This window comes from Tenrec ecaudatus, chromosome 2 (assembly GCF_050624435.1).
Source record: "Tenrec ecaudatus isolate mTenEca1 chromosome 2, mTenEca1.hap1, whole genome shotgun sequence".
Classification (NCBI taxonomy): domain Eukaryota; kingdom Metazoa; phylum Chordata; class Mammalia; order Afrosoricida; family Tenrecidae; genus Tenrec; species Tenrec ecaudatus.
The window spans coordinates 1,540,659-1,566,482 of record NC_134531.1 but is presented as its reverse complement, the minus strand read 5'-3'; the positions used below and the strand labels follow the sequence as shown (position 1 = coordinate 1,566,482).

Here is a 25,824-nt window from a genome sequence, read left to right as displayed (position 1 = left end):
TCAGTCCTCTTAGCCCACTTCACGTCCCATGGTGCAGACAGTCTAGGCTAATCCAGGCCTGTGTGCCAGCTCAGTGTGACCCCTGGGGGTCAGTGAGCCCCACACCTAGCCTTTGTCCTCGGGGATGCTGGGGGGACAGGGCCTCTGTCCACTTTCATTCTGGGCAGGTCTGGAAAAGGCTGGCTCTCCAGGGGGCAGGGCAGGCTTCAATCAGTGCTAATGTTTGGTGAGTTCCGGGCCCTCTGGGAGGGGTCGCATCCAAAGCTCCAATTGCTTTGGGACTGGAGGAGAGGTAACATGTCAGGAGGCCTCCCTGGGAGCCTTGGTCAGTGTTACCTCCCTGCCCAGGAGCTGAACCCCTGGAAGTAGGAGGGCCCCTCCCAGGGATCCACAAGCTGCCTCTGGTCCTAGGTTGTCTTGGGCCGCAGCTGTGAGCACTGGACACAGACTCAGGCCAGTGCAGCTATCTCCGCCCCACATGACTGATCTTGTCCTTATCGGCCCATCACCAGCCAGTGGCCATACCCCACAGCAGAGCCCACACAGGCAGAACCCCGGCCCAGGGCTCGGAGTCACATGCCCACACCGCTGCCCACTCGCCCCGACCCCCGCTGACCCAGTGTCTGAGCAGGTCTTCCCCTGCAGGGTGTCTGACAGGTGATTGTCTGGAAGCAGGTTGTCCAGGGGCACTTGGGTGGGCAAGCATGGCCAGCGTGGTGCTGAGCAGGAGAGCTTGTTCACTGCCCGGCTGGCCAGGGACCCCAGGACTGACACCCCTTTGCTCCGGGCAGTCACTGGCTGAGAGCAAGTCGGAGGAGACTGTGTGAACTCCCAGGGTTCTTGTACCTCAGAGTGAGGCACTCGCAGAGGGGGGCGCATGGAAGCAGGTTTGGGCGTGGGCTGGTGTCTGAGGAAGGCGGCCTGGGTGCCCGCCAGGCGCTCGAGCTGAGCAGGACCTCACGTGCTTCCAGAGCATCTCCCCTCCAGGACCTGCAGGGAGGACCTTTGTCAAACCCAGAGGATCCGTTTTGCAGTTGGCATAGACGATGGGCACACTCACGGCGCAGTCTGCCAGCACCTCTGTGTGCGGAGCCGCTCACAGGAGTGTCATGCGTGGTCCAAGTCCACACGGTGCCTGGCCACGTGCCCAATGTAGGGAGACCCAGTCCGTGTTGTGAGAGGCCATCGAGGTGGCTCCGACCTCCATGGACCCCGTGCCCAAACACCGCCCAGCCCCACGTCATCCACGCAGTTGCTACTGTGTCCCAACCCACTGTTGCAGCCACTGTGTCCGTCTACCTCTTGAGGGCCTCCCCTTGTATCGCCTTTCTTCCACATTACGAAGCACGGTATCCTTCCCCAGGGACTGGGCTCTCTTGACAGCATGTCCTAATGTGTGAGGTGAAGACTCCCCCTCCTCCCCTCTAAGGAGCACTCTGGCCACCCTTCTTCCGCGATATCCCAGTGACTCATTCAGCAGCCCACGGGCTTTCAGTCTTCTCGCCCAGCACCATTCAAATGCATTGACTCTTCTAAGGTCTCCCTTATTCAGGGTGCATCTCTCACATGCCCGAGAGGGACACCTTAGTCCTCAAAGTAACATCCTGCTTCTCTAGAGTCTCCTGCAGCAGATCTCTCCACCGCTGACTTGGTGTTTAAAGAGCAATCACGACACCTACTCTCTCAGTGGACTTCTTACCTCTGGTCATTTCGCTTTAGGATGAACTGGGAGACCCTCCACTTAGGATGGACGCCCATCTGACATGGGAGGGGCTCCCAGGCTGGGGTGCGGGGACAGTGGCTGGCAGCTCCCGTGGGCCCGGCGGTGCAGGGGTGGATGTGACCTGACGTCTCCCTGCAGTGCGGCACCGTGGACCAGGGCCTGTCCCTGAACCTGACGGAGCGGAGCCTGCAGGATGCCCAGCGCTTCATCCTGATGCAGCAGGTGGTGCAGCCTGTGACTGAGGTGCCTGCCTTCATGGAGGACAACAGCCGCCTGTCCCACGTCGTTGTCGACGTGGTCCAGGCCCGCGACCTGCTTCTGCACATCATGTACCTGGCCACAGGTAGGCACCTGGCCGGCCCTGCCCCACGAGGGGGGTTTATGTTGCAGACAGCTCTGGGTCAGGAGCTGGGCTAGCGCCACCCCTACCCGCTCTGAGCCCTCACCCAATTTCTGAACACACCCACATGTCCCTGTCCTCCCCAAGCCTTAGGCTTGACTTTTAACGCCTGGCTGCAGGCCTGGACTGCCCTGCCGTGGGTGTATCCAGGCTTCAGGCACGTGGCCCTGACTCGGCTGCCACACTGGTCCCCGCAGAGGCCCTCGCTGCACGGTGCCCACCTGAGGTGCTTGGATGGCTCTCTGGGGAGCAGCAGCAGCAGGTGTCAGGCCGTTGGCCATGGTTGAGTCTGCACCAGCACAAGCAGGCTCTTCTGTATTGTCCACCCCCGCGGTGCCAGGGTCTTCCCCTGCCTTCACCCCCAGTCTAGGGCCTACCCATTGTACTCGCTGCTGACCCCAGGGCAGAGTTGCCCAGGCCTCCCGGGGTCAGTGTTGTGTTCTGAGAGGTGACTGTTGTAGGTCCGCATCCTTCTGCACACGTGCACGTTCATGTCACGAGTATGCATGTTCATGACACAGGTGTGCGTGTTCATGACGTGGGTGTTCATGTCATGAGTGTGTGTGCTTATGTGATGGGCGTTCATGTCACGGGTCCTCCATGGGCTGACGGTGACCTCCAGGAGTGTCTCCCGTCTGGTGGAGCAGGGGCGTGGGTGCAGTGTGGGTCCCTCCAGCCGTTCAGCGCAGGGACTGCACATCTTTGTGGATTTGGGGTCGTGGCTCATGCTTCTCTCTTGGCTGGCGCCATCTGTTGTGTCCCAGGACTGGGTGGCTGTGCGTGGCAGCAGCCACTGACTTGTGTGGGCTGGCTCTGTGTCGGCCCCTTTCACTGTGGGACATGCCCACCGTGTGCCCAGCCTCTTCAAGTGGTGTCAGGGCTACTCCTTGGTGCTGCGATGCTATCGAGAAGGGGCATTAATCTCTGCACGTTGATGTGATTTGTCTGGACACGTCCTACGTGCTACTGCCGATTCCCAAACGACAACCGTAATAGGAGGTCCTGTGTGAGTAGCCGGTGAAGAGCCCAGTCCCTTGTCCATGGGAGGTAATTGCCATCTGTCTTTGGAAAGCAGCCAATCGAAGGTCTTCTTCAGGCCTGCCTTCCTCTTGTATCTTTCTTCCTTGATGAAACCCATTCACATGGAGTGAACTGTGCCTGCCCAACACACACACACACACACACACACACACACACACACACACACACACACACACACACACACGGGACATAAGGCAAAACGTGATTCCCTTGCCTGGTGAAACCCCGGAGCACTAATGGAGGGAGATCAAGGTCAGGCCCTGGGCGCTGCCCTCTTTGCCCTTCAGAGGGCAGGATTGTCATGGTGAGGATGTGTGTTCTCTTGCGTGGAAGTGCGGCCCTCCAGCAGGCAGGGCCGGGACCCTCAGCAGCCCTCTGTTGGCGGGGAGCCCGTTGCTGAGCCTGCTGTGTCGTTCACTGCATGCAGGGTTCCCCTATTGTCACTCGACCACACAAGATGCCCTCCCGCAGGGTCTGATGGAGCCCCGGTGCTGTGGGGGTTACCGCTGGGCTGTGATCCGCACGGTCAGCAGTTCAAAACCACCAGCAGCTCCAGGGGAGAGACCCTGGGCTTCGTACGCCCATCGACACTCACAGCCTCGGGACTCACAGGGGCTCCCTGTGTGCCTGCATGACCCCGTGGCAGTGAGAGGGCGGGGGCAGAGGAAGCCACCCGCTCCTGTCTCAGAACCCCCCAGGGCTCGCCGGTCCTCCGGGCGAGGAGTGGGCACTGGCTCCATGCCGTCAGCTTGGCTTGCTGTCTGGAATGCTGGGGGCTGCTGAGGTCGCAGACTATGTGGTGGTTCTCTCTTCGAGATGGGTTGATCTCCTGGCAGCCCTGGCGACAAGCCACCCTCTTCCCTGGCATCATCAGCCCTTCCTTGTGGTCCAGCTCTGCCATGCCTCGGCGGCTGCTGGCAATACCACTGCCCGGCTCAGGCTCAGTCTAGTCCCAGAGGGACGTCTTTGGGTTTGAACACTTGAGAGAGGTCAGCCGGAGCAGGCACCTACTGCAGGATCCTGTCTGTTCCCTCCTGGCCATTGAGTGTGGATCTACGAAACGCCAACTCCCTGACTCGCCCAAAGAGCTGTCGGGTTTCCCAGGGGGATGCAGATGGGTCCAAGTGCTGTTTTTCATATGTGTCCATTTGGATCCGTGCTGGACTTGCCCCTCCCAGGCTTCCTGTGGTTGTCGGCATGGTTTGTGGTGGGAACCGGGAAGTCCACCTGAGAAGCAGACAATGCTCTCGGTTCCCTGCTCTGCAGCCCCCTAAGCTAGACCGCATGTCTTCCGATCCTGTGCCACTGCACATGACCACCCCCTGCTCAGACTGCTGAAGGTCCCACAGTTTCAGTACTGGGAAATACAAACCACGTGGGGTGAGAACACCATTCAGAAATACGGTCCTCACTTCCGGGGTTCAGTCTAGCTCCTGAGCTCCAGCTGTCTGGGCGATGCCCACCCATGGCGGCTCTATCTGACAGCTGGGTGTGCCGTTCCTTGTCCTCAGTGGATGCGAGCTCATCGCAACCCTCCAGTGGAGCTGGGTGTCCGTGGACAGGTTAAAAATGCCCTGTCTTTGACTGCAAGAGTTTAAATGAGGTGGGGCTGGGGGCAGTTTGCTGGAGAGAAAAGGATTACTCCTGGAGAAAGTGGGTGTTGAGCACGGTCACTGTGTGGGGTTAGGAGCCCCTGAGTGGACCTGGGCTGAGCCCAGAGAAGTGGGTTATCAACCCACAGAGGTGTCCCGAGGTTTTTAGGGCCCACAATTTTCTTGTATTTGTTCCAATGATTTTGAAAAAAGTCTAGCAATGATTTTCGATTGCCTATCACGAAGGACTTTGGGAAGAAAACACGCTGGCCCTTACTTATGGAAGTCATCGCTGAGATGAGTTAGCAGGCCCTTCCAACTCCATTGTGCTCCTGGCTGATAGGACCGCGTAATTAATTGCTGCCAGACCACAGTGCCTTTCCTTCCTTGTTGAGAGAACATTGGCTGGCTGTGCCAGGCTTGACTCCTCCTCGTAATGCGGGCCCTCACAGGGGACGCTGCCCTGAGCCGCGTGAGGTGTTCTCCTCAGCAGGAACATTTCCGCTCCCACCACGTGGGTGTGCAGCGAACCTGGGATGTCACAGGGGCACCGACTTCTAAGCACAGCTGCTGAGTCAGCTGTTCAGCCCTCCCCACAGGTGCCTAGCCAGAGGTCTGGTGATTGGCAGCCGAAGAAGAGGCTCCAACACACTCAGAAGCTGATATCCTCCACCGTGTGCCGCTCCTCTACCAGATATGTCTACTCATCCAAACAATTCTCCACGCCATGACTTCAATTGTACTCCACCACACACTTCGACTCGACCACCTACTTCTACACCACCACACACTTCAATTCCACCACCTACTTCTACTACACTGCCCACTTCTACTCCATCACACACTTCCACTCCATCATGTACTTCTACTCCATCACTCACATCTACTCCATCACACACTTCTACTACACCACCCACTTCTACTCCATCACGCACTTTGACTCCACCACCCACTTCTATTTCACCACACAATCTATTCCATCATGCTCTTCTACTCCATCACACGCTTCTACTCCATCACCCACTTCTACTCCTCACACACTTCTACTCCATCACACAGTTCTACTCCACCACACACTTCTACTCCACCACCTACTTCTACTCCACCACACACTTCTATTCCACCACCTACTTCTACTACACCACCTACTTCTACTCCATCACACACTTCTACTCCATCATACACTTCTACTCCATCATACACTTCTACTCCACCATGCACTTCTACTCCACCATACACTTCTACTCCATCATGCACTTCTACTCCATCATGCACTTCTACTCCATCATGCACTTCTACTCCACCATACACATCTACTCCATCACTCACTTCTACTCCATCACGCACTTCTACTCCATCATATACTTCTACTCCATCACTCACTTCTACTCCATCATGCACTTCTACTCCATCACTCACTTCTACTCCATCACTCACTTCTACTCCATCACTCACTTCTACTCCATCACTCAATTCTACTCCACCATACACATCTACTCCATCACTCACTTCTACTCCATCACTCACTTCTACTCCATCACTCAATTCTAGTCCACCATACACTTCTACTCCATCACACACCTCTACTTCGTCATACACTTCTACTCTACCACGCACTTCTACTCATCCCACAACTCCACTACACCACACATTTCTACTCCGTTATGCAAACTTATGCACAAAACTCTACTCAGTCAAACATTCTACTCACCCTCACACGTCCACTCAATCATGCACACTTTACTCAGAGGCGTGTCCACAATAATGGTGTGGAATTCTCACCACCCTTGCGTCTAAGAGCCACACAGCCCACACTGTAGCAGCTGCACGTTCGCTCAGGCCGGGGCTGCCCAGGCAACCTGCCGCCACACTGCCTTTCCTTGAGTCTGAGCTGGGCTACAGGCGGGCCAGACTGCCGGCCTTTCCTGCTTCTCTGGGGCTTTACGAGATGAGGACCTGGTGGCAGGGGCCTGACTCTGCTGTCCTGCTGCTGACTCATGTGCGCGTGCTGGCACTCAGCTCGGTGGCAGGTGTGTGTGTGTGTGTGTGCGCGCACGTGTGTGTGCTGGAGTCCCCTTGGGCACAGGTCTGATGGACGCTGTGTGTGCTGGGATCCTGTGACCTCGGGTCTGAAGCAAGGCCTTGAGGAGGGGACCATGGAAATGCTGTTCTATTCCTCATTCACTGGGCTGCCTCCCCCACCATCGAAGGGTGGCCTTGTCATAAGCACTCAGCCCCACCCTTGCACCCCACCCCCTGGTGCCTCTGATGGTGGCTGTGAGCCCTTCCCCTCACCTCCTGCCCATCCCTTGCAGACCGGGGGACCATCAAGAAGGTGCGGGCAGCCCTGGGCCCCACAGCGGGCAGCTGCCTGCTGGAGGAACTGGAGCTGGTACCTGCACGGCATCCCCAGCCCATACGCAGCCTTCTCATCCTGCACAGCCAGAGTGTCCTCTACGTGGGCCTGCACGGGCACGTAGCCAGGGTGCCCCTCAGGAAGTGCCACCTGCACCTCACTCACAGGTAGGCAGGTCTGGGGGTGCTCCTCTGGGTGGGCATGCCCTCCCTGACCTTCATATTGTGAAGTGGGAACCCCGTAGCATGAGAGACCACTGGGTGGGCAGGCCCTCCCTGTGCCTCCGGAATGTGCAATGGGAATCCCAGTGAGCATGGGAGGCCCCTGGTTGGGACTGAGTCTCCATACCCTGCAATGGGAACCCAGGAGCATAGGAGGCCCGTGGATGGGCAGGCCCTCCCTTGGCCTCCTTACTGTGTAGTTGGAACCAAGTGAGTGTGTGGGGCCCTTAGGTGGGCATGTCCTCCCTGGACCTCCAGACTGTGCAGTGGAAACTCTGTTGAGCATGGGGTCTAGTTCTTCTGCATGAGCAGGCCCTCCCTGGGCCTCCTGAATGCAGTGGAAACCTCAGTGGGTACGGGGGCTCTCTGAGTCATTTCTAGGCCAGCGGGTTCCGTGCACAAGGGATCCAGGGCTGTGACTCAGAGGTCGCTTGCCAGGCTGTTCTCCCTTGGCACCAGCCTTTGTTGTTCCCCGCCCGGGAGCTGCACACAGCACCGAGGGCATACAGTCCCAGGTGCAGAGGGAAATGGCCTTCAGCAGCCCCCTTCACCCAGCCAGTTGGCTGTCCAGCAGTAGGCTGTCCGTGGTGGTACTCCCCGGGCCTGCGCAGGAGCCTTGGACACTCATGGTGGATATGGCTGTCCCACGGGGTTCAGCCCTGGGGTCGGTGCCCTGTGTCCCACTGCCCAGAGCTGAACATTGCTGCAAACCTTGCTCTGCATACCCCACCACTACCGCCCCCGACACCAGGCCCAGGGTGCCGCTCCGAGTGGATGTCAGGGCCCAGGTCTGGCCTGCAGTGACCCTTGACTCTGGGACAGAGGTTGCAGGGCGGGTGAACTGGGGTCTGGCCTGCAGAGACCTTTAGTGCCCCCTGTAGATATGGGGGTATGGGGCGGACCTGGGTTCACTGCAGGCTCCTCATATTTGGAAGCAGCTGAAGGGGCAGGTCCCAGGGAACCTCGGGGCAGGGCACAGGGTACACGAAGGGGTGCAGAGACTAAGGTGGGAGCAGACTCGTCTGGGGACCAGAGTATACCCTTCTCATGCCCCTTTGCGTCTGTGGGTCCTGCCAGCTCCATGTTCTGTAGCCACCCCTGTGAGGACACATCCCACAGGGCCCGGGCAGACATCAGGCAGGAGGACCACGGGACCCGTGTCTCCATCAGCAGGGGCCTCACCTCTGTCTCCTGCCTGCTTCCAATCTGTCCCTGTGTGCTTGTCCATTGCTCAGAGGAGGCCTCTAGGGCCGGAGCTGCCTGCCCACCACCACAGTGCTGTGACCCTTAGCTGAGCCAAGAAAGCCTTCAGCCAGGGCCTTCCAGGGCCTCTCCTGGGCCTCCTCCCTGCTGCTGACCCACAGTGCAGAAACCTTGCCAGTTAACTACGAAAGAAGAAACCAGTCCCACCGCCATCAAGTTCAGTGAGAGTCAGAGGACTCTACCCAGTGACCCTGCCCATAAAGGCCGGAGTTAAACTGCCCACACTGTCTGCGAGCACACATCTCTCCTGGAGCACCCAGCCTCTCCTTCCTCCCACGGACCGCCTGGTGGATTTGAAGCGCCGACCTTGCAGTGAGCAGTCCAGACGTCTTCCACTGTGCCACCAAAAAGTCAACAAGCTCATATCCATCGAGTTGAGGCCCACTCAGGGACCCCATAGGGCTCAGTAACTTCCCCTGTGGGTTTCCCAGATGGTAACGCTTAAGTTAAGAAAGCCCCGTCTTTCTCCCGAGGAAGCAGTGGGTGGTTTCCAACCCCTGACCTTGCACTCCGTGGCCCAAATTATAACCATGATGCCGCCAGGCATGGCAGCAGAAAGTCTGACCTTTCTGTCTCACCTCTCTCCCAGCTGGTCCTTTGGAACCGCTGACCCTGTGTTTAACACCCAGCACGGAGCTCATGATGTCCCCAGGGGACTATCACCATCCTAATACGATTAACCAAGATACAGTTGACCAGTGGGCCTGGCATGGCCAGGCATTGGGGGCCGTTGGTGGTGTTACAAGTTCCATCCTGTTTTGCCCCAAAGATGTCCTGGCATTGTAGCCCTTGCGGGGAGGCTGGATCTTTGCAGATGTTACCAGTTGTGACCAGAAGTTCCCACTGGGGTAGGGTGACTCCTCATCACCTCTGATTGGTGGCTTCAAAGAGGGTGGCAGCGCAAAGGGGGAAGGGCAGCAGACTTTCATGTGAAGATGCATCTAAAAGCCCGGGATGTTTGGGACTGGCTGGAGAGAGAAGCCTGGCTGGGGACTGAAGGCCCTAAGAAGTCATCCCGCTCACATTTTCCCTTTAGAACTGCAGTCAGACAGGGACCTATAAAAGAAGGGTGGATTGGACCGGTGTGACGTGGCCTCTCATGGTATTATCTAGTTGATAGCATTAATACCCCATGAAAGAAATGAGTATGGAAATGAGGCGACCCCAGAGCCCTGCCTTCCCAAAAGGACGGAGTCGTGTTCCCCACATCCCCTGGGACAGGCACACAGGCTCAGAGAGAAGTGCTCAGCTTCCTTTGTGGACCTTGGTCCCCAGCTAGACATGCGGCAGGAACTGATTGATGTCCTTGAAGTGTGCGTGTGTCCTGCAGTATGGACCAATCCCAGGAGCATCGAGAGAAAATGGAAGGAGGACACAGGGTTCTGTACCTAAAAGATCTGGTTGATGTGAAGCCACTGACGGAGGCAGCATGTGAGCAAGAACCAGTGGTGCTGAAGGGAGAAGTCCGAGTTGCACTGAAGGCATTGGCCAAAGGCAAGGCTCCCGGAACTGAGGGTTTAACATCAGGAAAGGTAGACATCGGGGTTGCGGCCTTCCCCCTGCTTGCGCATTCTGTGTGCTGAGCAGGGGATCTGAGCTGCGGGAGCCCCTGAAGAAGAACTCGGTGTCAGCATCAGAGGAAGGTTCATTGACCACTTACAGTACGCAGAGGGCACAGCCTTGGCTGCTGAAAGCTACGAGCACTTGAAAAACTTAATGACAAAGATCAGACTTCAGCCTTCAGTGTGGATTAGACTTCAACATCAGGAAGACAGACATCTTCACCACCGGACCAGTTCTTTGCACGGTGATGATCGGGAAGAGGTTGGCGTGGTCAAGGACTGTGTTTCAGTTACTTCTACATTCGTGTCTCTGGAAGCAGCTTTCACGACGGCAAGAGATGTATGGCATTAGAGCAAGTGCTAGCGTGCAAAGGTACCTCGTGGAGGATTCTGGTAACCTTGACCCAAGCCACGGCCTCATGCCTGTGAAAACTGGACAGTGGCTCAGGAAGACTAGGGGAGAATCAGTGCTCTGGACTGTGGTTTGGGAAGAATGTCCTAGGACAGTGGACTGCCAGAAGAACAAGCCAGTGTGCCTTGAAAGAAGTCCAGCTAGAGTGCTCTTTGGATGTGAGGGTGCCCAGACGGCTCACGTACCTTGACATGCTTTTAAGAGGGACCAGTCCCTTGAGGGGGACATCATAGAGGGTTGGTGGAAGAGGAAGACTCTTGAGGAGATGGGTGACACGGTGGCCTCAACAATGGCTCAAGCACCCCTCGTGTGAGCACGGCCAGGGCTGGGCAGTTTCATTCTGTTGTACATGCTGTCTCTGAACTGGTACCTGCTCATTGCAGCCAGGGGCTGCCACGGGATGCTTACACGTACAGCCCTGTACTCATCCTCAACCACACTGCTGTCCAGTAGATGCTGCTTCACGGTGGCCTCGGTGAGTTTCCCAGACGGTCACTGTTGACAGGAAGAGAAAGCCCATGCTAAGACAGTCATGCCCACATATGCTCCTGTTGCTAGCTGCAGTGGAGTTGGTTCTGAAGCATAGCAACCCACGTCCGGCAGCATGAAGCACTGCCCAGGCCCGCACCATCCCCACAGTCAGTGTAGTGCAGCCCCTTGCTGCAGCCATGGTGTCGGTCCATCTTGTTGAGGGTCTTGCTTTCTATCCAATCATAAGAGAGGGCCTGGCCTCTCCTGACAGCATGTCCAAAGCAGGTGAGACGCAGGATGCTGGGTCCCAAACCTAATCACTTCTGAGCTATAAAATGAGCACCGAGGGGGCGGTGGGCACCACGGGACACACCAACCGAGGGCCAACGCAGATGCAAGGTGAGGGGCCCCCAGAAGGAGTCAGTTCGGCCAACACCCTGATCTCCAAGGACATAAACGTCTGCAGTTGAAGCGCCCCACAGGGATTGTGAATGAAGCTGACACCGTGAAGGGCATTGGGACCGTCACCTGTCAGTGCATGGACACGCTCGCCCCACCCCTGTGCTCGCTCTCCACATCTGCAGCTGCTCTCACGTCAGTCACCCTGGTCACAAAGCCCTGCAAGCCCTTCCACCCAACTCAGGCTCTCCACGCCTCAGTGCCCCTTGGCCCCCCATGGGCCCTCACCGGGTTTATTGTGCTCTGTCTATGCTTAGCACCGAGCCTGGAGTGTCCCTTGACTGACGGAACCTGAGCCCTGATGCAGGACTGCAGCATTCCTGAATACGAAGAGCAAATTAAGAAACACAAATCACCCTACTTGGTGAGCCTCGGGGCCGGGCCAGGCACGAGCCTGCGGGACCTGAGGCTCACATGCTCGGGGAGGGTCATCACTCAGGACGGGAATACCAGCCCGATGTTGACTGCGTAAGCCCAGGGCCAGCCTCAGGCCTCAGAGGCGGCCAGTGGCGTCTTCCCGCTGTATGTAGACTCCCCCTGTGGCTGCAGCGTCAGTGTGACTGCTGAGCCACGTCCACACTTGGCGGAAGAACACATGTGGCCACCATCTTGGGGGACACTGGGTGCCACTGTTGGGCGTGATGAGCGCATGTCCTGGTGTCCGCTTGCTGGTGGCTTTACGGTCATCATGTTCTGTGACACTGGTTTTGTGCTCAGGGCCCCAGGAGTGCGTATGTCCCTTCCCCGAGCAGACACCTGCTGTGGACAGACACCTACACGGAGTGGGAGAGCTGTGTTGTGGTCGAGCATCTGCTCGTCACTGAGAAAGGAAACTAACAGACCTCACAGTGGCGATGCCACAGCTGAACAGGCTTCCTGCTTGGTGCTTCTGGCTCTCGACCTGGCCAGGGTCAGTGACGCAGAGGAGGACCCTCAGCGAGCTGGCTGGACACTTAAGGCCCGGATGCAGGAGCAGTCTTCAGGAGGGCACAGGACCGGCCAGTGCTTGGTTCTGCTCTGCACGGTGTCCCCACGAGTCAAATCCGACTCAGAGGCGACTAGCAAGACGTCATTGGACATGTCATGGGGAGAGACTAGGCCCTGCAGGAAGGGTAGCCTGCCTGGTCAGGGGAAGGGTCAACAGCTGACACAATGGCTGCAATGGTCCAAACCTGCCAGCTATTGTGGGGATGTCGCAGGATGGCCGGGCATGGCCGGGTGTGAGCAAAGACCAGGCAGGGCCAGGTGTGAGGGATGCCCAGGGCTGGATGGAGCATGGGTAGCACCAGGCATAAATGAAAGCTCAGATAGGGTCAGGTGTGAGGGGCGCCCAGGGATGACCTGCCACGTCCTCAGGAGACCAAGGGAGGGCCAGATTCAGGGAGCCCCTGTGTCCTGAGCGCTAGCCTCTGGATGGGCCATGCAGCATGGCACCTCATCCACTGCATCGTGGGCAGCTGGAAGACCTCTGCTGGAGACTCAAAAGGGCCCCCTGCCCACGTCGCTGTGGGTTGGGAAGAGGGGACCCCTGAGGAAGCACCATTAGACTATGGCCCAATTGACAGGCTAGACTCCACCCCTCCACTTATTTATCCAGTGGACATGAAATTATGGACCTGCCACAGGGCAATTCTGCTTGGCCCAGAGTGTCCCTGCGAGTCCGAGTCACTGGATGGCAGGGGCTTGTTGGGGTTGAGTGTTGTGTAGACGGGACATGCGGGACACATCCTGAGGGTGCATCCTCATGGCATGACTAGTGAGTCCCCTCCCTCTCTCTGCATGTGGGACTTCCGAGGTGGCTTCACCCACTGCCCCTGTCCCAGGGCTCAGGTCCTATACTGGGTCACCACTTTCCATTGGGCTCCCTCTGCCCCTGAGGTGCCAAACCCAACAAAGCGGGTAACCGATGTTGGGGGGGCCACTCTCCAGAAAGACCCCTGCTACTCTCAGAGTAGCGCGGTGCTTTGCAGCACCCCCGAAGTCCCCAGTGGGCATGTGCAGCAACACTGGGATCAGTGGGTGCTGGTAGGTGCCATCGAGTTGGTTCCAACCCGTAGCGACCTTATGCGTGACAGGAGGCCCAGTCCTGCGCCGCCGCGTTCACACTTGTTCCTATGCCTGAGCCTTCTGTCCATCTCCTTAAAGATCTTCCTCTTGGTCGCCGCCCTTCTGCTTTACCCAGTGCGATGGCCTTCTCTCGGGACTAGTCTCTTCTGCCAACAAGTCCAAAGGATGTAAGGGGAAGTCTTGCCACCCAGACCCCAGTAGCTACCACGACCAACAGGATTCAGGTGGAAATGAGTGTAGACGCCTGAAACCTGCTCCCGGCGCCCCTCGAGGGAAGCTGGTTGAAGTCTCCAGTGCTGTCCCCACAGCCACAGCCGCCATTTCCACTTGTCGTCCTGTTGCTGTCTGTCCCCATGGCAGCTACCTTGGGGTGAGGCAGCTGCACACAGTAGCAGGGAGACAAGAACATTTGTGTCATGTGGGTACTCTGTTTCTTAATTATCACCTCTGCAGAGGCACTCAGTTGGTTAGGTCATGAACAGCTTGGAGAGAACATCGAAACGAATGGGAATTCCACAACACTTCATGGGCGGGCGCTCACTTAGAACTTGGACATGGACCAAGAGGCAGTTGTGCAAACAGAACAAGGGGCTGCTCCTGGCTTAAAAGCGGGGGAGCTGTGGGTCAGGGTTGTACCCTCTCGCCACACTTGGTCAATCCCTATGCTGAACAGATCATCAGAGAAGCTGGATTCCAGGAGACGCACACGGCTGCGCTCCGGAGGAGGGCCTGGGGGATGCAGTGACGCCGCCTTGCCTGCCGACAGCCAGGAGGCATGAAGCACTGGCTGAGGAAGATCAAGGACTGGAGCTTCAGCGTGGACGAGCACTCAGCGTACAGAAGGTCCAAGTCCTCACGAGGGATCAGGAGATAACGTCATAGTAAATGGAGAAAGGGTGAACTTGTCCAGAATTCCGTCCCGCGTGCCTCCGCTGCCATCAGTGGTCGAGGAAGCTGCAGCCAGGAGCTCAGACAAGCCGTCACACCGGGCACGTGCTACAGAAGACGACCTTTAACGTGTTGAAAAGGGAGGTTGTTGGTTTGAGAACTAACATGGCCCTGACAAGAATCAGCGCATTTGAGTTGTGGGGCTGGCAGAGAGTATTGACGGTACCCGGGACCGCCAAGAAACCGACCCACCTGTCCTGGAAGAAGTGCAGTCAGAAGCCAGGGTGGCAAGGCAGCATCCCACGTTCTTTGGGCATGTCTGGGGCTTCACCTGGCAATGGCCGTGAGGACGGCGCAGGACCAGGCAGTGCCTCTCCCTGCTGTACTCTGTGTCCCCGTGAGTCCAGGTCACCCTGGCCGCCTCACGAGAGCAAGGGGCACGCTGGAGGGAGTGTCCACGCTGAGAGGCTTTGGCCCCTAAGCGGTGGTCAGATGAATGTGCCCCTCCTGTGTGGGGTGGGTGATTGATCCCACTTGGTGAGATTTTCCTCCAGGAAGCAGCTCAGTAGAATCAAGTGACTGCTTGTATTCAAGCAGCTGTTTGTTTAAAATGGCAAATAAAAGGGGGATCTATTGATTCAGAATGGTAACGTCCGAGAGAATGGAATGTTTTAAAATGATGTGGCCGGATGAATATATTGGAACTTAAAAGACATCGAGGGAGAGTGTGGGTGGACATTCATCTGTCACAAAAAGAGACGCTGTTTTTGGGTGCCAGCCAGCCAGCCAAGACGTGCCTCAGGGGGTCCTTAGCCGGGATCCTCATGCATGTGGTCAGGCCCGGGTCTTTCCTCTCCTGGAGCAGTGAGGGTGGGGATGGGGTTTGGGAGGGCAACCCTCTGTCCCGCAGCAGGGCTGCGGAACCTTCCTGTAGAGGGCCATCAGGTATTTAGGTATCTCTCCCTGGCTGTACGCAATGGCCAGCTTGAAACTGACCGCCTTGTTTGTTCAGACGTTTAGAGAGCCTGCAGTGTTTAGTGAGTGTGAAGGCTAGGGAGAAGGAAAGACGGCGGCCTTCTCCCGTACAGAGCGATGGTCTTGGAGCCCAGGAGGCGGTTCTGCCCTGTCCTTCAGGGTCACCGACGGTCGGCCACAGCTGGCAGGCTGCACACCCAAGTGGAGGTGGAACTGCCTCTGAACTGCGGCATGCGGGGTGAGCTCTCCCAGGCCCAGGCCGTGCACAGCACAAGATGACAGCGCTGGTCATACGCGTCCTTCCACTGCGCGCCACCCAGACCGGGGTCTGTGCCATGGGCCGGGCAGGGGTCGTGGGTCTGGGGTTGACCCTGTGTCTGTTGCAGTGCCTGCGTCGGGGCCCATGACCCCTACTGCGGTTGGGACGTGTCCCTGAAGACGTGCACCAGCCTGGCGGAGAGTGTGAGCATGGCACAGTGGGAGCAGAACCTCACCATGTGCCCCGTGAGTGCCTGCCCCGGCCCCGGCCCCAGTGCACTCAGGGCCCTATCAGTGCTTACCCCCACTAGGCCCTGTCCTCCGTTGGCTCTGCCCCCATGTGCCTATCTTCCTGGGGCCCCAGAGCTCAGCCCCTGCAGATCCCTGCCCCAAGTTTTCTGTCCGTGAACTGGGGGTGGGGGAGCATCCCCATGCATCTCATAAGTGCCTTGCTGTCCTTGCCTGGAGTCCCCTGCCAGGTAGAGGCTGTCCCGGAGACAGCAGAGGTCCAGTAGCTCCCTGGTGGCTGCAGACAGGAGCATCTCTGGGGCCTCCAGCTCAGCCCCAGGCTCACTGGTGAACAAGAGACTTGCGCCCCAGACACTGAGTCAGTGGGACCTCAGGAGAGTAAGTGGGGATTTCAACCTTGTGTCTGAGGCATGTTGTGAGGTGATAGGTCCCGGGAAGCATGGGGGCTGCCATTCCCATGTGCCCAGAGGTACTCTGGGAGCCAAGCTTCAAGTCCAAGGTAGGCAGGCCCCGTGTGTGTCCCTGAGCCAGCTGTCCGGTGTCCTTCACTGTGACCCCGACCTGCCTGACCCTGAGTCAAGGCCCCAGCATCTGTGCGTGGTCAGGCTGCAAGACACCCTGCCCTGAGGCCAGGTCTGGACTTCTGTGCAGGGCAGGGACCTGGAGGGCAATGTTTCAGCCCAGACAGCACCACCCCCTGGATCGTACCAAGGCTGCGGAGCGAGGGCCTTGCCCACCCTGCAGTCTGGACCATCCTCCAAAGCCTGACCTGCAGGGGGCTCAGGCCATGAGACCCACAGAAGCCAGGGACAGTAAACCAGGATCACCCCTAAATTATGAGGCCCCTGGCATGCTCACCCACACAACTCCCCGGGGGACAGCAGGCCACCCCCCTCAGAGCGGGCCGGTACCCTCCTCAGTCTGCCCCCCACCCACACAGCACCCCAGGGAGACAGAAGGTCCCCCCAGCTCGGTTCCCACAGAATGGGCCTATTACTGCCACCCCGACCTCTTGTATCTGTTAATCGAGTGAATCTGGAGGGTGATAGGAGCAGGTCGAATACCAACCCCCAACAAAATCTAGTCCCACAAAACTTTGAAAATCTAGGAAAATCTCTCTCCTGTACCCTTCCCCTTCTGTGCCACCACTCCCCTTCCCCCACCTCCAGCTTCTCCCTCCCTATTCCCCACCTCCCCGTTATCATCTCCTCCTCTACCCTCCATGCCTGTGTGTTGAGACCCGCCCTGCACACCATCTCCTAATGTAATGACCCCGCGTGGTCCTCTGGGTCCCAGTGCTGCTCTGTCCCCATGGCCTTGGCTGACCATTGCTCTGCATCCACCCCAGACCAGGAATCTCACCGTGGATGGGAACTTTGGCGCCTGGTCGGCATGGACGGCCTGCACCCACACAGACGGCGTGGCTGTGGGCTCCTGCCTCTGCCGAACCCGCTCCTGCGACAGCCCGACCCCCCAGTGTGGCGGCTGGCCCTGTGCTGGCCCCAGTGTGGAAATCGCCAACTGTTCCAGGTGACCCCAGGGGAGCCCCAGAACACGCAGGGGGCCCAGGGGTATTGTTTATTCTTCCATTTCTCAACTCCCTGTCATCGAGCAACTCTAGATACGAGGCCCCTGGACTAGGAGCCTGGTGTCCCAGAGGTTGCCAGTGGGGCCACAGGTGGGCAGTTTGAAACCACCAGCTGCTCCGAGGGAGAAAGATGGGACTTTCTACTTCCATCACGAGTGACAGTCTTGGAAACCCACAGGGGCAGGGGCGCCCGGGCCTATAGGGTCTCCGGGAGTCAGCATAACCCCATGGCAGGGTTCTGGTTCTTGAATAGGGCCCAGCAGAAGCTCTGGGTTTATGGGACAGACTGCCAGTCTTTAGTCCTGCTGGGCAGCTGTCTGGTTGAAACTGCTGACTCTGCTCCTCTTATTTCTCCCAGCCCAGCTCACACAGCCTGTGGTCTTTTAAAAGTCCCAGGCTCTCCCTAAAACCAGCCCCGATAACAGCACCCACTGTTCAGACTTGGTGGAAGTGGCCTTATGGGACCCCGGGGGCCCTGGGGGGCGCAGAGGTTGCTTCCATGCTGACCACGTGCTGCTTGCTTCCCAGGAACGGCGGCTGGACCTCCTGGTCTCCATGGTCCCCCTGCAGCACCACCTGTGGGATCGGCTTCCAGGTGCGCCAGCGAGGCTGCAGCAACCCCACGCCGCGGCACGGTGGCCGGGTGTGCGTGGGCCAGAACCGCGAGGAGAGGTAGGTGCCGGCGGCCCAGCCTGGGTGGTCTAGCTACGCCCCTGGAGGCATGCGCCCACCCACTGTCTTTGTCTGCTGTCCTGGGATCCTGACCAAAGCCTCACGCCCAGCAGCCCCTGGCTTGCCTGCTTGTGTCCTCCACGTGTTGACTGTCCGGACCACGGGCTACCCAGTCCCTGAGCCCTGGGGGGCGCGGGGCCTTCAGAGCCTATTTTTATTGGTAGCTGTTACAGGGGGCTCTGAGCAAACCTTCCCAGAATGCCACTGCTTATTTTTGGAGGGCAGCATGGACTAGGGGAGAATTTCCCTGGGGAACCTTGCCCCACTCCCGGCAGCCTGCTCCTGCCCCTCAGATACCTGCTTGCCCCCCAAAGAGTGTAAGGGACACAGTGTCAGGAATGCTGGGTGCCCTGGCAGGCGCCCGAGTCGTCCTTGGCTATGCCCTGAGTGGGCAAACACAATTCCTTGGGGAAGGGTAGGAGTGGACACCTCCTCCAGGAGTGGAGAGAGGCGGCACGTCTTGGTGGCTTGTCTGCTGTCCTCTGTTTTCCCCTCTGGAGCAGGAGGGGCCGGCGACTGCCTCTCCCGGCCCCACCCAGACAGCTTGTTACTGGTTGCATTACTGCTACTGCGTGGGGGGGGGGGCATCGTGCATATTCTGGCTGGAAGCATACCTGTAAAGGTCTTTTTCTCCTGCTGACTCAGGTAAAGGCAAACCCTCCCAGAGTGTGAGAACTGGAGTCAAGATTACAGGAATCCCACCCAGTCCCCGCCGGGTGGGGGGTGTCCCCAACAACTGGGACTGGGGGTGCAGGATTGTTTAGAAAACGTCCTCTACAGTGATGTCTTGCCACGTGGCCTCAGTTGCCCCCTGCTAGCCCGAGTGTAAGTCAGGGAGAGGCAGTACTTCCGGCCAAGAGAAAGTTCCTGAGGAGCGAGGGGCGAGACTCATCACAACCACAATCCCGTGCCCTCCTTTAGCCCACACCTTCACCTCTGCTTCGGGACAGGTGGAAACATTCTTTCCCCATCCAGGAATCCCTAGCACAGCAGGCCTGAGCGGCTACTCCGTGACGGTGGGAGCGCCCAGGCACGGAGTGGACTCGTGTCCCCTGAGAAGGGAGCGCTCCAGGGTGCCGGCTTCCTGCAGACCCTCAGGCAGCGCTGGGATCAAGGGAACGGAGTTGTCCAGGACGTGGTCTTGCTTGGCTCCACAGTAAGTGCTCATGGAAGCAGCCACCAAGAGAGAGGTTCTGTTGAGGACTGAGGTGAGCCCGGCCTCCTCATCGTGGTACGTTCTGTCACCTCGCCTCCATGTGAAAATTGGACATTGGATAGGGAAGCCCAGAGAAGCACCCAAGCACTGAACGATGGCATCGGCGAGAACCTTAGTGGCCCCGTGAGCTGGCAGAAGAACAAGCAGGTCTGTCCTGCAGGAAGCCTACACAGAGGCTCCCTGCAGCCGAGGATGGGAGGCTTCCTCTCTTGGGCTTTGGATCTGTGGTCAGGAGAGACCAGGCCGCGGGGAAGGACATCGCGCACACTATCAAAGACACAATCGCAGCAACCGTGCACTCAGACGTGGCAGCGATGGACAGACACCGAGGCAATAGCTGTGGGCTCAGACATGACAGAGATGGGCGGACACCGTGGTAGCAGCCATGGGCTCAGAATTGACAGTGGTGGACAGACACTGTGTGGCAGCAGCCGTGGGCTCAGACATGACAGATGGGAAGACACTGTGGCAGCAGCCGTGGGCTCAGACATGACAGCGGTGGTGAGGCTGGCACAGGACTGGCTGGTGCTGTGCTCTGCTCTACCTGGGGTCACAGTGCGTCGGGACACTCCCGGTGACCTCGGGCCACGACAGCAGGCATTCAGCAGGGTCGGGAGAATGTGGGCTCGCCACACAGGAGGAGCTGGCCGTTTGTCGCACAAACAGTGTGCATGCTGCGTGCTTTTCCCGGCCACACCCACCCGTTTCCCTGTGTCTCAAACATGGACTGCGTGGAGCTGATGCCGACACGCATCAATCCTGTAGAGCAGCCTAGGACTGCCCCTGTGAGTGGCCAAGATGGCAACTCTGTACGGGAGTCGAAAGCCCCGTCTTTCCCATTCTGAGCTGTTGGTGATGGCAACGGCTGCATGGATGACAGCGACCAGTGACCTTGTGACAGCTGGCTTGGGGGATGAAGACGAGGGGTAGTCCCAGGAATTCCAGCTGGGGATGGTGGTTGGATGAGCATAGGGAGATAGCAGGTCATGGGCTCTGAGGACCGGGGGTGCTGTACACCCACTGAGCACACATTAGCTTGTCTGCGGAGAAACACACTCCTCTGGGACAGGGTCAGGCTCTGGGCAGCAGACCTGGCTCTGGGTGGAGGAACAGTCAACTCTTGGCTAAAAGCAGCAGTGGCTATGTGAAGAGCAGGCTCTGATCAGCAGAGTGGCCATGGGAACACCGTAGTCTCCCACATCAGACTTGCTGTCCGTAGGGCCCAGCTTGTGGGGGACATCATGCTAAACTGAGACCGGGCTCTGACCAGCTGTGTGTCCAGAATGCTTCCCAGAATGCTTCCTAGCGGCAAGGACGGCGAGACTGTGTCATGCGCTTTGGAGGTGTGGTCAGGAGAGACCAGTCCCTGGAGCAGGACATCAAGTTTGGTAAAGTGGGGGGGGGGGGCAAAGCGAGTAAGGCCCTCGATGAGACGGATGGACACGTGGCTGCAGTGATGGAACAGGAGCAGCTGTGGATGGCACTGGACCAGGCAGTGTTTCCTTCTCTTGGACACAGATTGGGTCGCTATGGGCCGCAGCCGACCCGATGGCCCCAACGACAGAAGTAGCAGCAGTTTTATTGGCCTCTCCCTACCACCTGAAGGAGCGTCCCTCTGCCCTGGTCACTTTCTTTTCCCTGTCCCTTCCAGTCCAAGCCGGTGGCCTTTTTGCTGCATTAACTTTGGGGACAACTTCCCGGATCTCCCTGGGATTCCAGGCAAACCCCTCACTGTCCCTGGACTGATGCTGGCTCACAGGAACCCATGTGTTACGGAGCAGAGCTGTGTCCCAGTGGGGGGCGAGGTATTCAGGACTGTGAGTCTCCCTAACCATAACTCGGTGACTTGTTCCCACTTCCCGACGGAGCAGGTGGAGCCACCCAGCGATGGATCCGTCATGAGACGGATGGTGGTGCTCACAGTTCCAAACCACCAGCCACTCCTCGGGAGATAGATGCGGCTTTCTACTCCCCTAGAGACTGACTCGGAAACTGCCACCCTGTCCTGTAGGGTCGCCGTGCATGGGGGTGCCGACTGGAGGGCGGTAAGGTTTTTCAGAGACCTTCTGGATTTCTGCTCAGGCAATGGGGGGTGGTCCTGGACCTTTGATCATATCCCACCTCCTCCCCCGTGTCTGTCTGCCACAGTTCCACAGTCAGGCACCTCAGGAACAGCTTCGGCTGTATTGATTACATCCCGAGCATGTTCATTTAATCCCGCGGCCAGTCTATGATACACCTTGCAAGTGATCACTCATTCCAGCCTTCTCTTGGGGTGAAGATTTCGAGAACGGTGGGCTTCCTGCTCTTCCGTGTCCTGCTCAGAGACGAGTGCACCTGGACTAACCAAGTTGCAGTGAGAACCTAGTACAAACCCAGCAAGAGTCAAACCACGTGGAGCCTCAAGACAGGGCTGGGGATCTGCTCCGTGAGGACGTACGAAGAAGACCTCTTTCCACAGACGGTGGTTTGGGGTAAAACGGATAATGCGGGATGAAGTTAGCTACCATCTAGCCAGCTATGGCTAATGGCAGCCCATGTACAACAGACCAGCCTACCGTCTGCATTAAGCCCAGGGCTTCCCCACCTCCCTCCACGACCTCCCACTGTGACCCCATCAGAGCAGCCAGCAGTGGTGATCCTCAGCTCCTCTTGGAGTGGCCATCTAGAGAATCCGTTGGCCTGGTTTGTCCTCGACTCTTGGGATACTTCTCCCACCATGACATCAGCCTGCCATCTCTGTTCCTCAAGGTGGACTTTGACTTGTCATATGTCTGTCTGATGCATTCCCACTGCTGCCACGTGGCATCTCCATGCCCCAGGACCCTGCCTTATCCCTGCTCAGCATATCCCCCCATGTCCCCGGCCTGTGGAGCACACCTGTGGAGAAAGCCCACAGGGTGGACCTCACAGACTGACGTGTGATTTCTCACCGAGTGTTGCTGCCCCTTGCCGTGCATCTGGCTCACAGCGCCCCGGTGGCACCAAGTAGAACTGGGCGGCTGGGCCTTTCCCCTACCTCTCTGTAGGATGGACCACAGCTGATTGCCTGACCACGGTGCTACTAGGACATCTTTCCCACCAGCCTGGGAGTCCAGTGATGGAGAAGGCTCTCTGCAGACTTGGAGGACATGGCTGCCTCAGTTCCCATTCTTGGGGACCCCTGTTGTCAGCATGTCCTTCTCCTACCTTCTCCTACCTATCTTCTCCATGAAAAGTATGTAATGGCACTGAGGGGCCATGTCAGACCCCTTCCAGCCGCCTTCTGCCACGAGGCCAGGACAGACATGCCTCCTCCCACTCCTTCTCATCTGACCCACCGTTAACTCCCCCCACACCCTCTTCTGCTGGGTTCCAGAATTCATTGCATTCCCCACACAGTACTCGCAGATAAAATTTATGATTATGGAGAGCTAACAGCTTGCTCCCAATGAGGATCAGTCAACAGCAAGGATACAGCCATTGGTCCACAGTGGCACCTCTTAGGCAGCAAGTCTCTCCCTGGACCTCAGCCTCTCAGCCACGTGCATAGTTACCTTGGCTCCTGTTTCTGTAGGCCAGGAAGCCCACCTGCCACTCTTCCTGGTATTCACAGTCTCACCTCAGCCCCTCCATTCTGTCTTCACGTCTCCTTGCCTTGGCCTCTGCTCAGCCTGACTCCTCTGCTCTGTCCTATGGTCTCTGGGTAGCAGCAGCTGGTCTCAGCCTTCCCCACTTCAGACAGAGATCTCAAACATGCTGCAGGGGTGGATCTTATTCTGGTGGCCCCAGGATTTCTTCTCTCTCTCCGTCCGTCCGTCCGTCCATCCGTCCGTCCATCCATCCATCCATCTATCCCTGGCTCATAGAACATGGAGGAACGGCTTTGATGGATGTGTGGTTTTTGTTTCTGACCACACATATCCCCAGGGAAACCGAGGTGTGATTGAGTCACCCCCCCCCCCCCTAGTCAGGTAGAGACTCGGGACACTTCCCACCTGCATCCTGGAACAGGGCCCCCTCCACGGTGGGACTGCAAGTGCAGGTACAGAGGCCGGAGGTCACGCTCCATCACAAGACAGCTCTCGGCTACCAGGGCCACACTAAGAAGGGACAGTCTCACAGGGAGGGTGCCTCCCGAGACACCAGGCCCAGCCTTTCGTCCCCACCGTCTCTGGGACTCAAGTCTGTGCTTCCTGGAGGGACTCCCTCCTCTGCTGCTGACGCAGCTCCACTCACAGCCACGAGTCCGTCCAGCTCGCAGGGCCCTGCATACAGGACAGGGTAGGGCTTCCTTTGGGGTTCCTGAGACTGTGGCTTCAAACTGCTGGCCTTGTAGTTAGCAGCCTGGCATACAACCCCCACGCCCCCAGGGGCCCTTCTGAGAGCTGGCTGGGCCTCGGTGGTGCCCTCATGCCCCTGAGTGGTGCCCCTCACTGGACTCTGCTCAGCCTGACCCTCACCCCCAGGGCTGTGAGCATCAGCCGCCGGGGTCTTGCTCCCATGGGGGCGGTTTTAGTCTTCGCTCTGGATGCTGGTGGAGAACTGGGGTCCACAGGGGGTGCAGGCCTGGACTTTATCACCAGGTTGTTGCAGATGAGAAACCAGTCCTTGGTCTTTAACCGAGTTTGCCAGGCTGTGTGCGGAGAGGCGCTGACGTTGGCCCTGCACAGTGAGGGGCATGTACTAGACCAACCACGGGCTTTGGTTGGCCTCTGATTTGCCCAAGCAGGATGCAGGCAGTTTACCCTGAGAGGGCTCCCAAAGTCCAGATGGGGCCCTGCTGGTTCTGTCTGCAGCCCATCTGTCCACCCTGGTCATGGCCCTGACCCGCGCTGTGTGCATGTGTTGCCCTGGTCCGTGGTCTCGCCCGGTGCCCACTGAGGGCTCTGTCTTATTTGTGTCTCCTCACTGGCTGCCCAGGAAGCTCCGTCCCGCCTTGTGAGTCCAGCGTCTGCATCCCTCTGTCTGCCTGCCCTCCTGTGCTGCCCCCTCCCCTGAAGCATGCCCGCCTGCTCACACCAGTGAAGGGACGGAGAGGGCAGGCTGGGCCGGCCCTGCTCTTAGCTGCCCCTGCTCCCCCCTCTCCCACAGGTACTGCAATGAACACTTGCTGTGTCCGCCCCACGTGTTCTGGACAGGCTGGGGCCCCTGGGAGCGGTGCACGGCCCAGTGTGGGGGTGGCATCCAGGCACGCCGCAGGACCTGCGAGAATGGGCCGGACTGCTCTGGCTGTGACGTGGTGAGTGCTGCTGCCTCCCTGGACACGGGATGTCCACCTTCCACAGTTACTGGGGGAGCAGGCGAATGTGCGCGCGCGCGCATGCATGTCTGTGCATGCGTGTGGGGGTGTATGTGTTCTCAAATTCACTGCCATTGAATGGATGCCAACTCACAGTGACCCTGGAGAACACAGTAGAATGGTGGGGACAGTGATGTCCACGATCCCAGGGACACCAGAGCTGAGAGACAGGGAAGACCCTTCCCCCTGAGATGGTGTCCAGAAGGTGGACATCCCTTCTGCTGACCTTGAGGTTAGCAGCCCAACAAGTAACCACGGTGCCACCAGCATCTGGGAAGGGTAGACTGATGTGTTGGCGGCTGCTGCCCCCTGTACTGCGCACGGCGCCCCACAAGTCAGCATGGACCTTCGCAGCAGTGTGGCTCCTCAGGCCTGGGGTCTTTCCGACCTTCCCGCCGAGGCTCCTGGGGGTGGGCTTACACTGCCTGCCTTCCCTCTGCTGTGTTGCTGCTTGTGCCACCAAGGACCCCCCCTCTCCTAGGGATTGTCAGCAAAGGCTGGTGCTTGTTGGCTGGAGGAGAGTTAGCAAGGCCCTGGGCTCGGCTGCAGGGCATAGAAATGCTTCGGGATCCCTGTTTAATTGTCACCAGGCTTGCCTCCCCCTCCCGGTAGGCCTTCTTCCTCCTAGAGCAGCGGCTTCAATGTTTAATTATATCAACAGTCTCTCTTAATTTCTGTTTTGCTCAAGACTTGCCGCCCATCTTGGGCTCTCTCACTCTTTCATCCGCTCGCTTCCTGGGGTTTCAGGGAACATGCACAGCGTTGGATGTTAGAAACAATTTACATACATCAACATTTCAGAGGAACTGGTGATTAACTGAAGACAGAGAACAGATGTGGGCTCAGGGAGCTCACTTTGAAACTGGGGGGGGGGGCTTCACGCAGATGCAGCCTCTTCTCTTCCCACAGCTGGCTTTGCTCCCACTGGCGCTGGGCCCCGAGGTGTGCAGGGCTGCTTCCCCACCAGGCCTTCCTCTCTGGGGCCTCCGGAGGACTTGGGGGACTTGGCTTTCCCACCGCCAGGCTCTCTGCTGCCACCAGCTAGGGCTCCTGCGGCCCTGCAGATGTGC

The 25,824-nt window shown here is 58.3% G+C and overlaps 1 protein-coding gene across 1 annotated transcript in view; it reads left to right on the top strand.

The window, feature by feature from the left end:
- SEMA5A (semaphorin 5A) overlaps positions 1 to 25,824 on the top strand; it is a 143,014-nt gene that overhangs the window by 88,727 nt on the left and 28,463 nt on the right. Inside the window, exons 10-15 of the mRNA XM_075540818.1 lie at positions 1,862 to 2,066; positions 7,072 to 7,279; positions 15,817 to 15,934; positions 17,286 to 17,467; positions 18,054 to 18,197; positions 24,547 to 24,694. Coding sequence (XP_075396933.1) covers positions 1,862 to 2,066; positions 7,072 to 7,279; positions 15,817 to 15,934; positions 17,286 to 17,467; positions 18,054 to 18,197; positions 24,547 to 24,694 — 1,005 coding nt within the window. The remainder of the gene's footprint in view (positions 1 to 1,861; positions 2,067 to 7,071; positions 7,280 to 15,816; positions 15,935 to 17,285; positions 17,468 to 18,053; positions 18,198 to 24,546; positions 24,695 to 25,824) is intronic.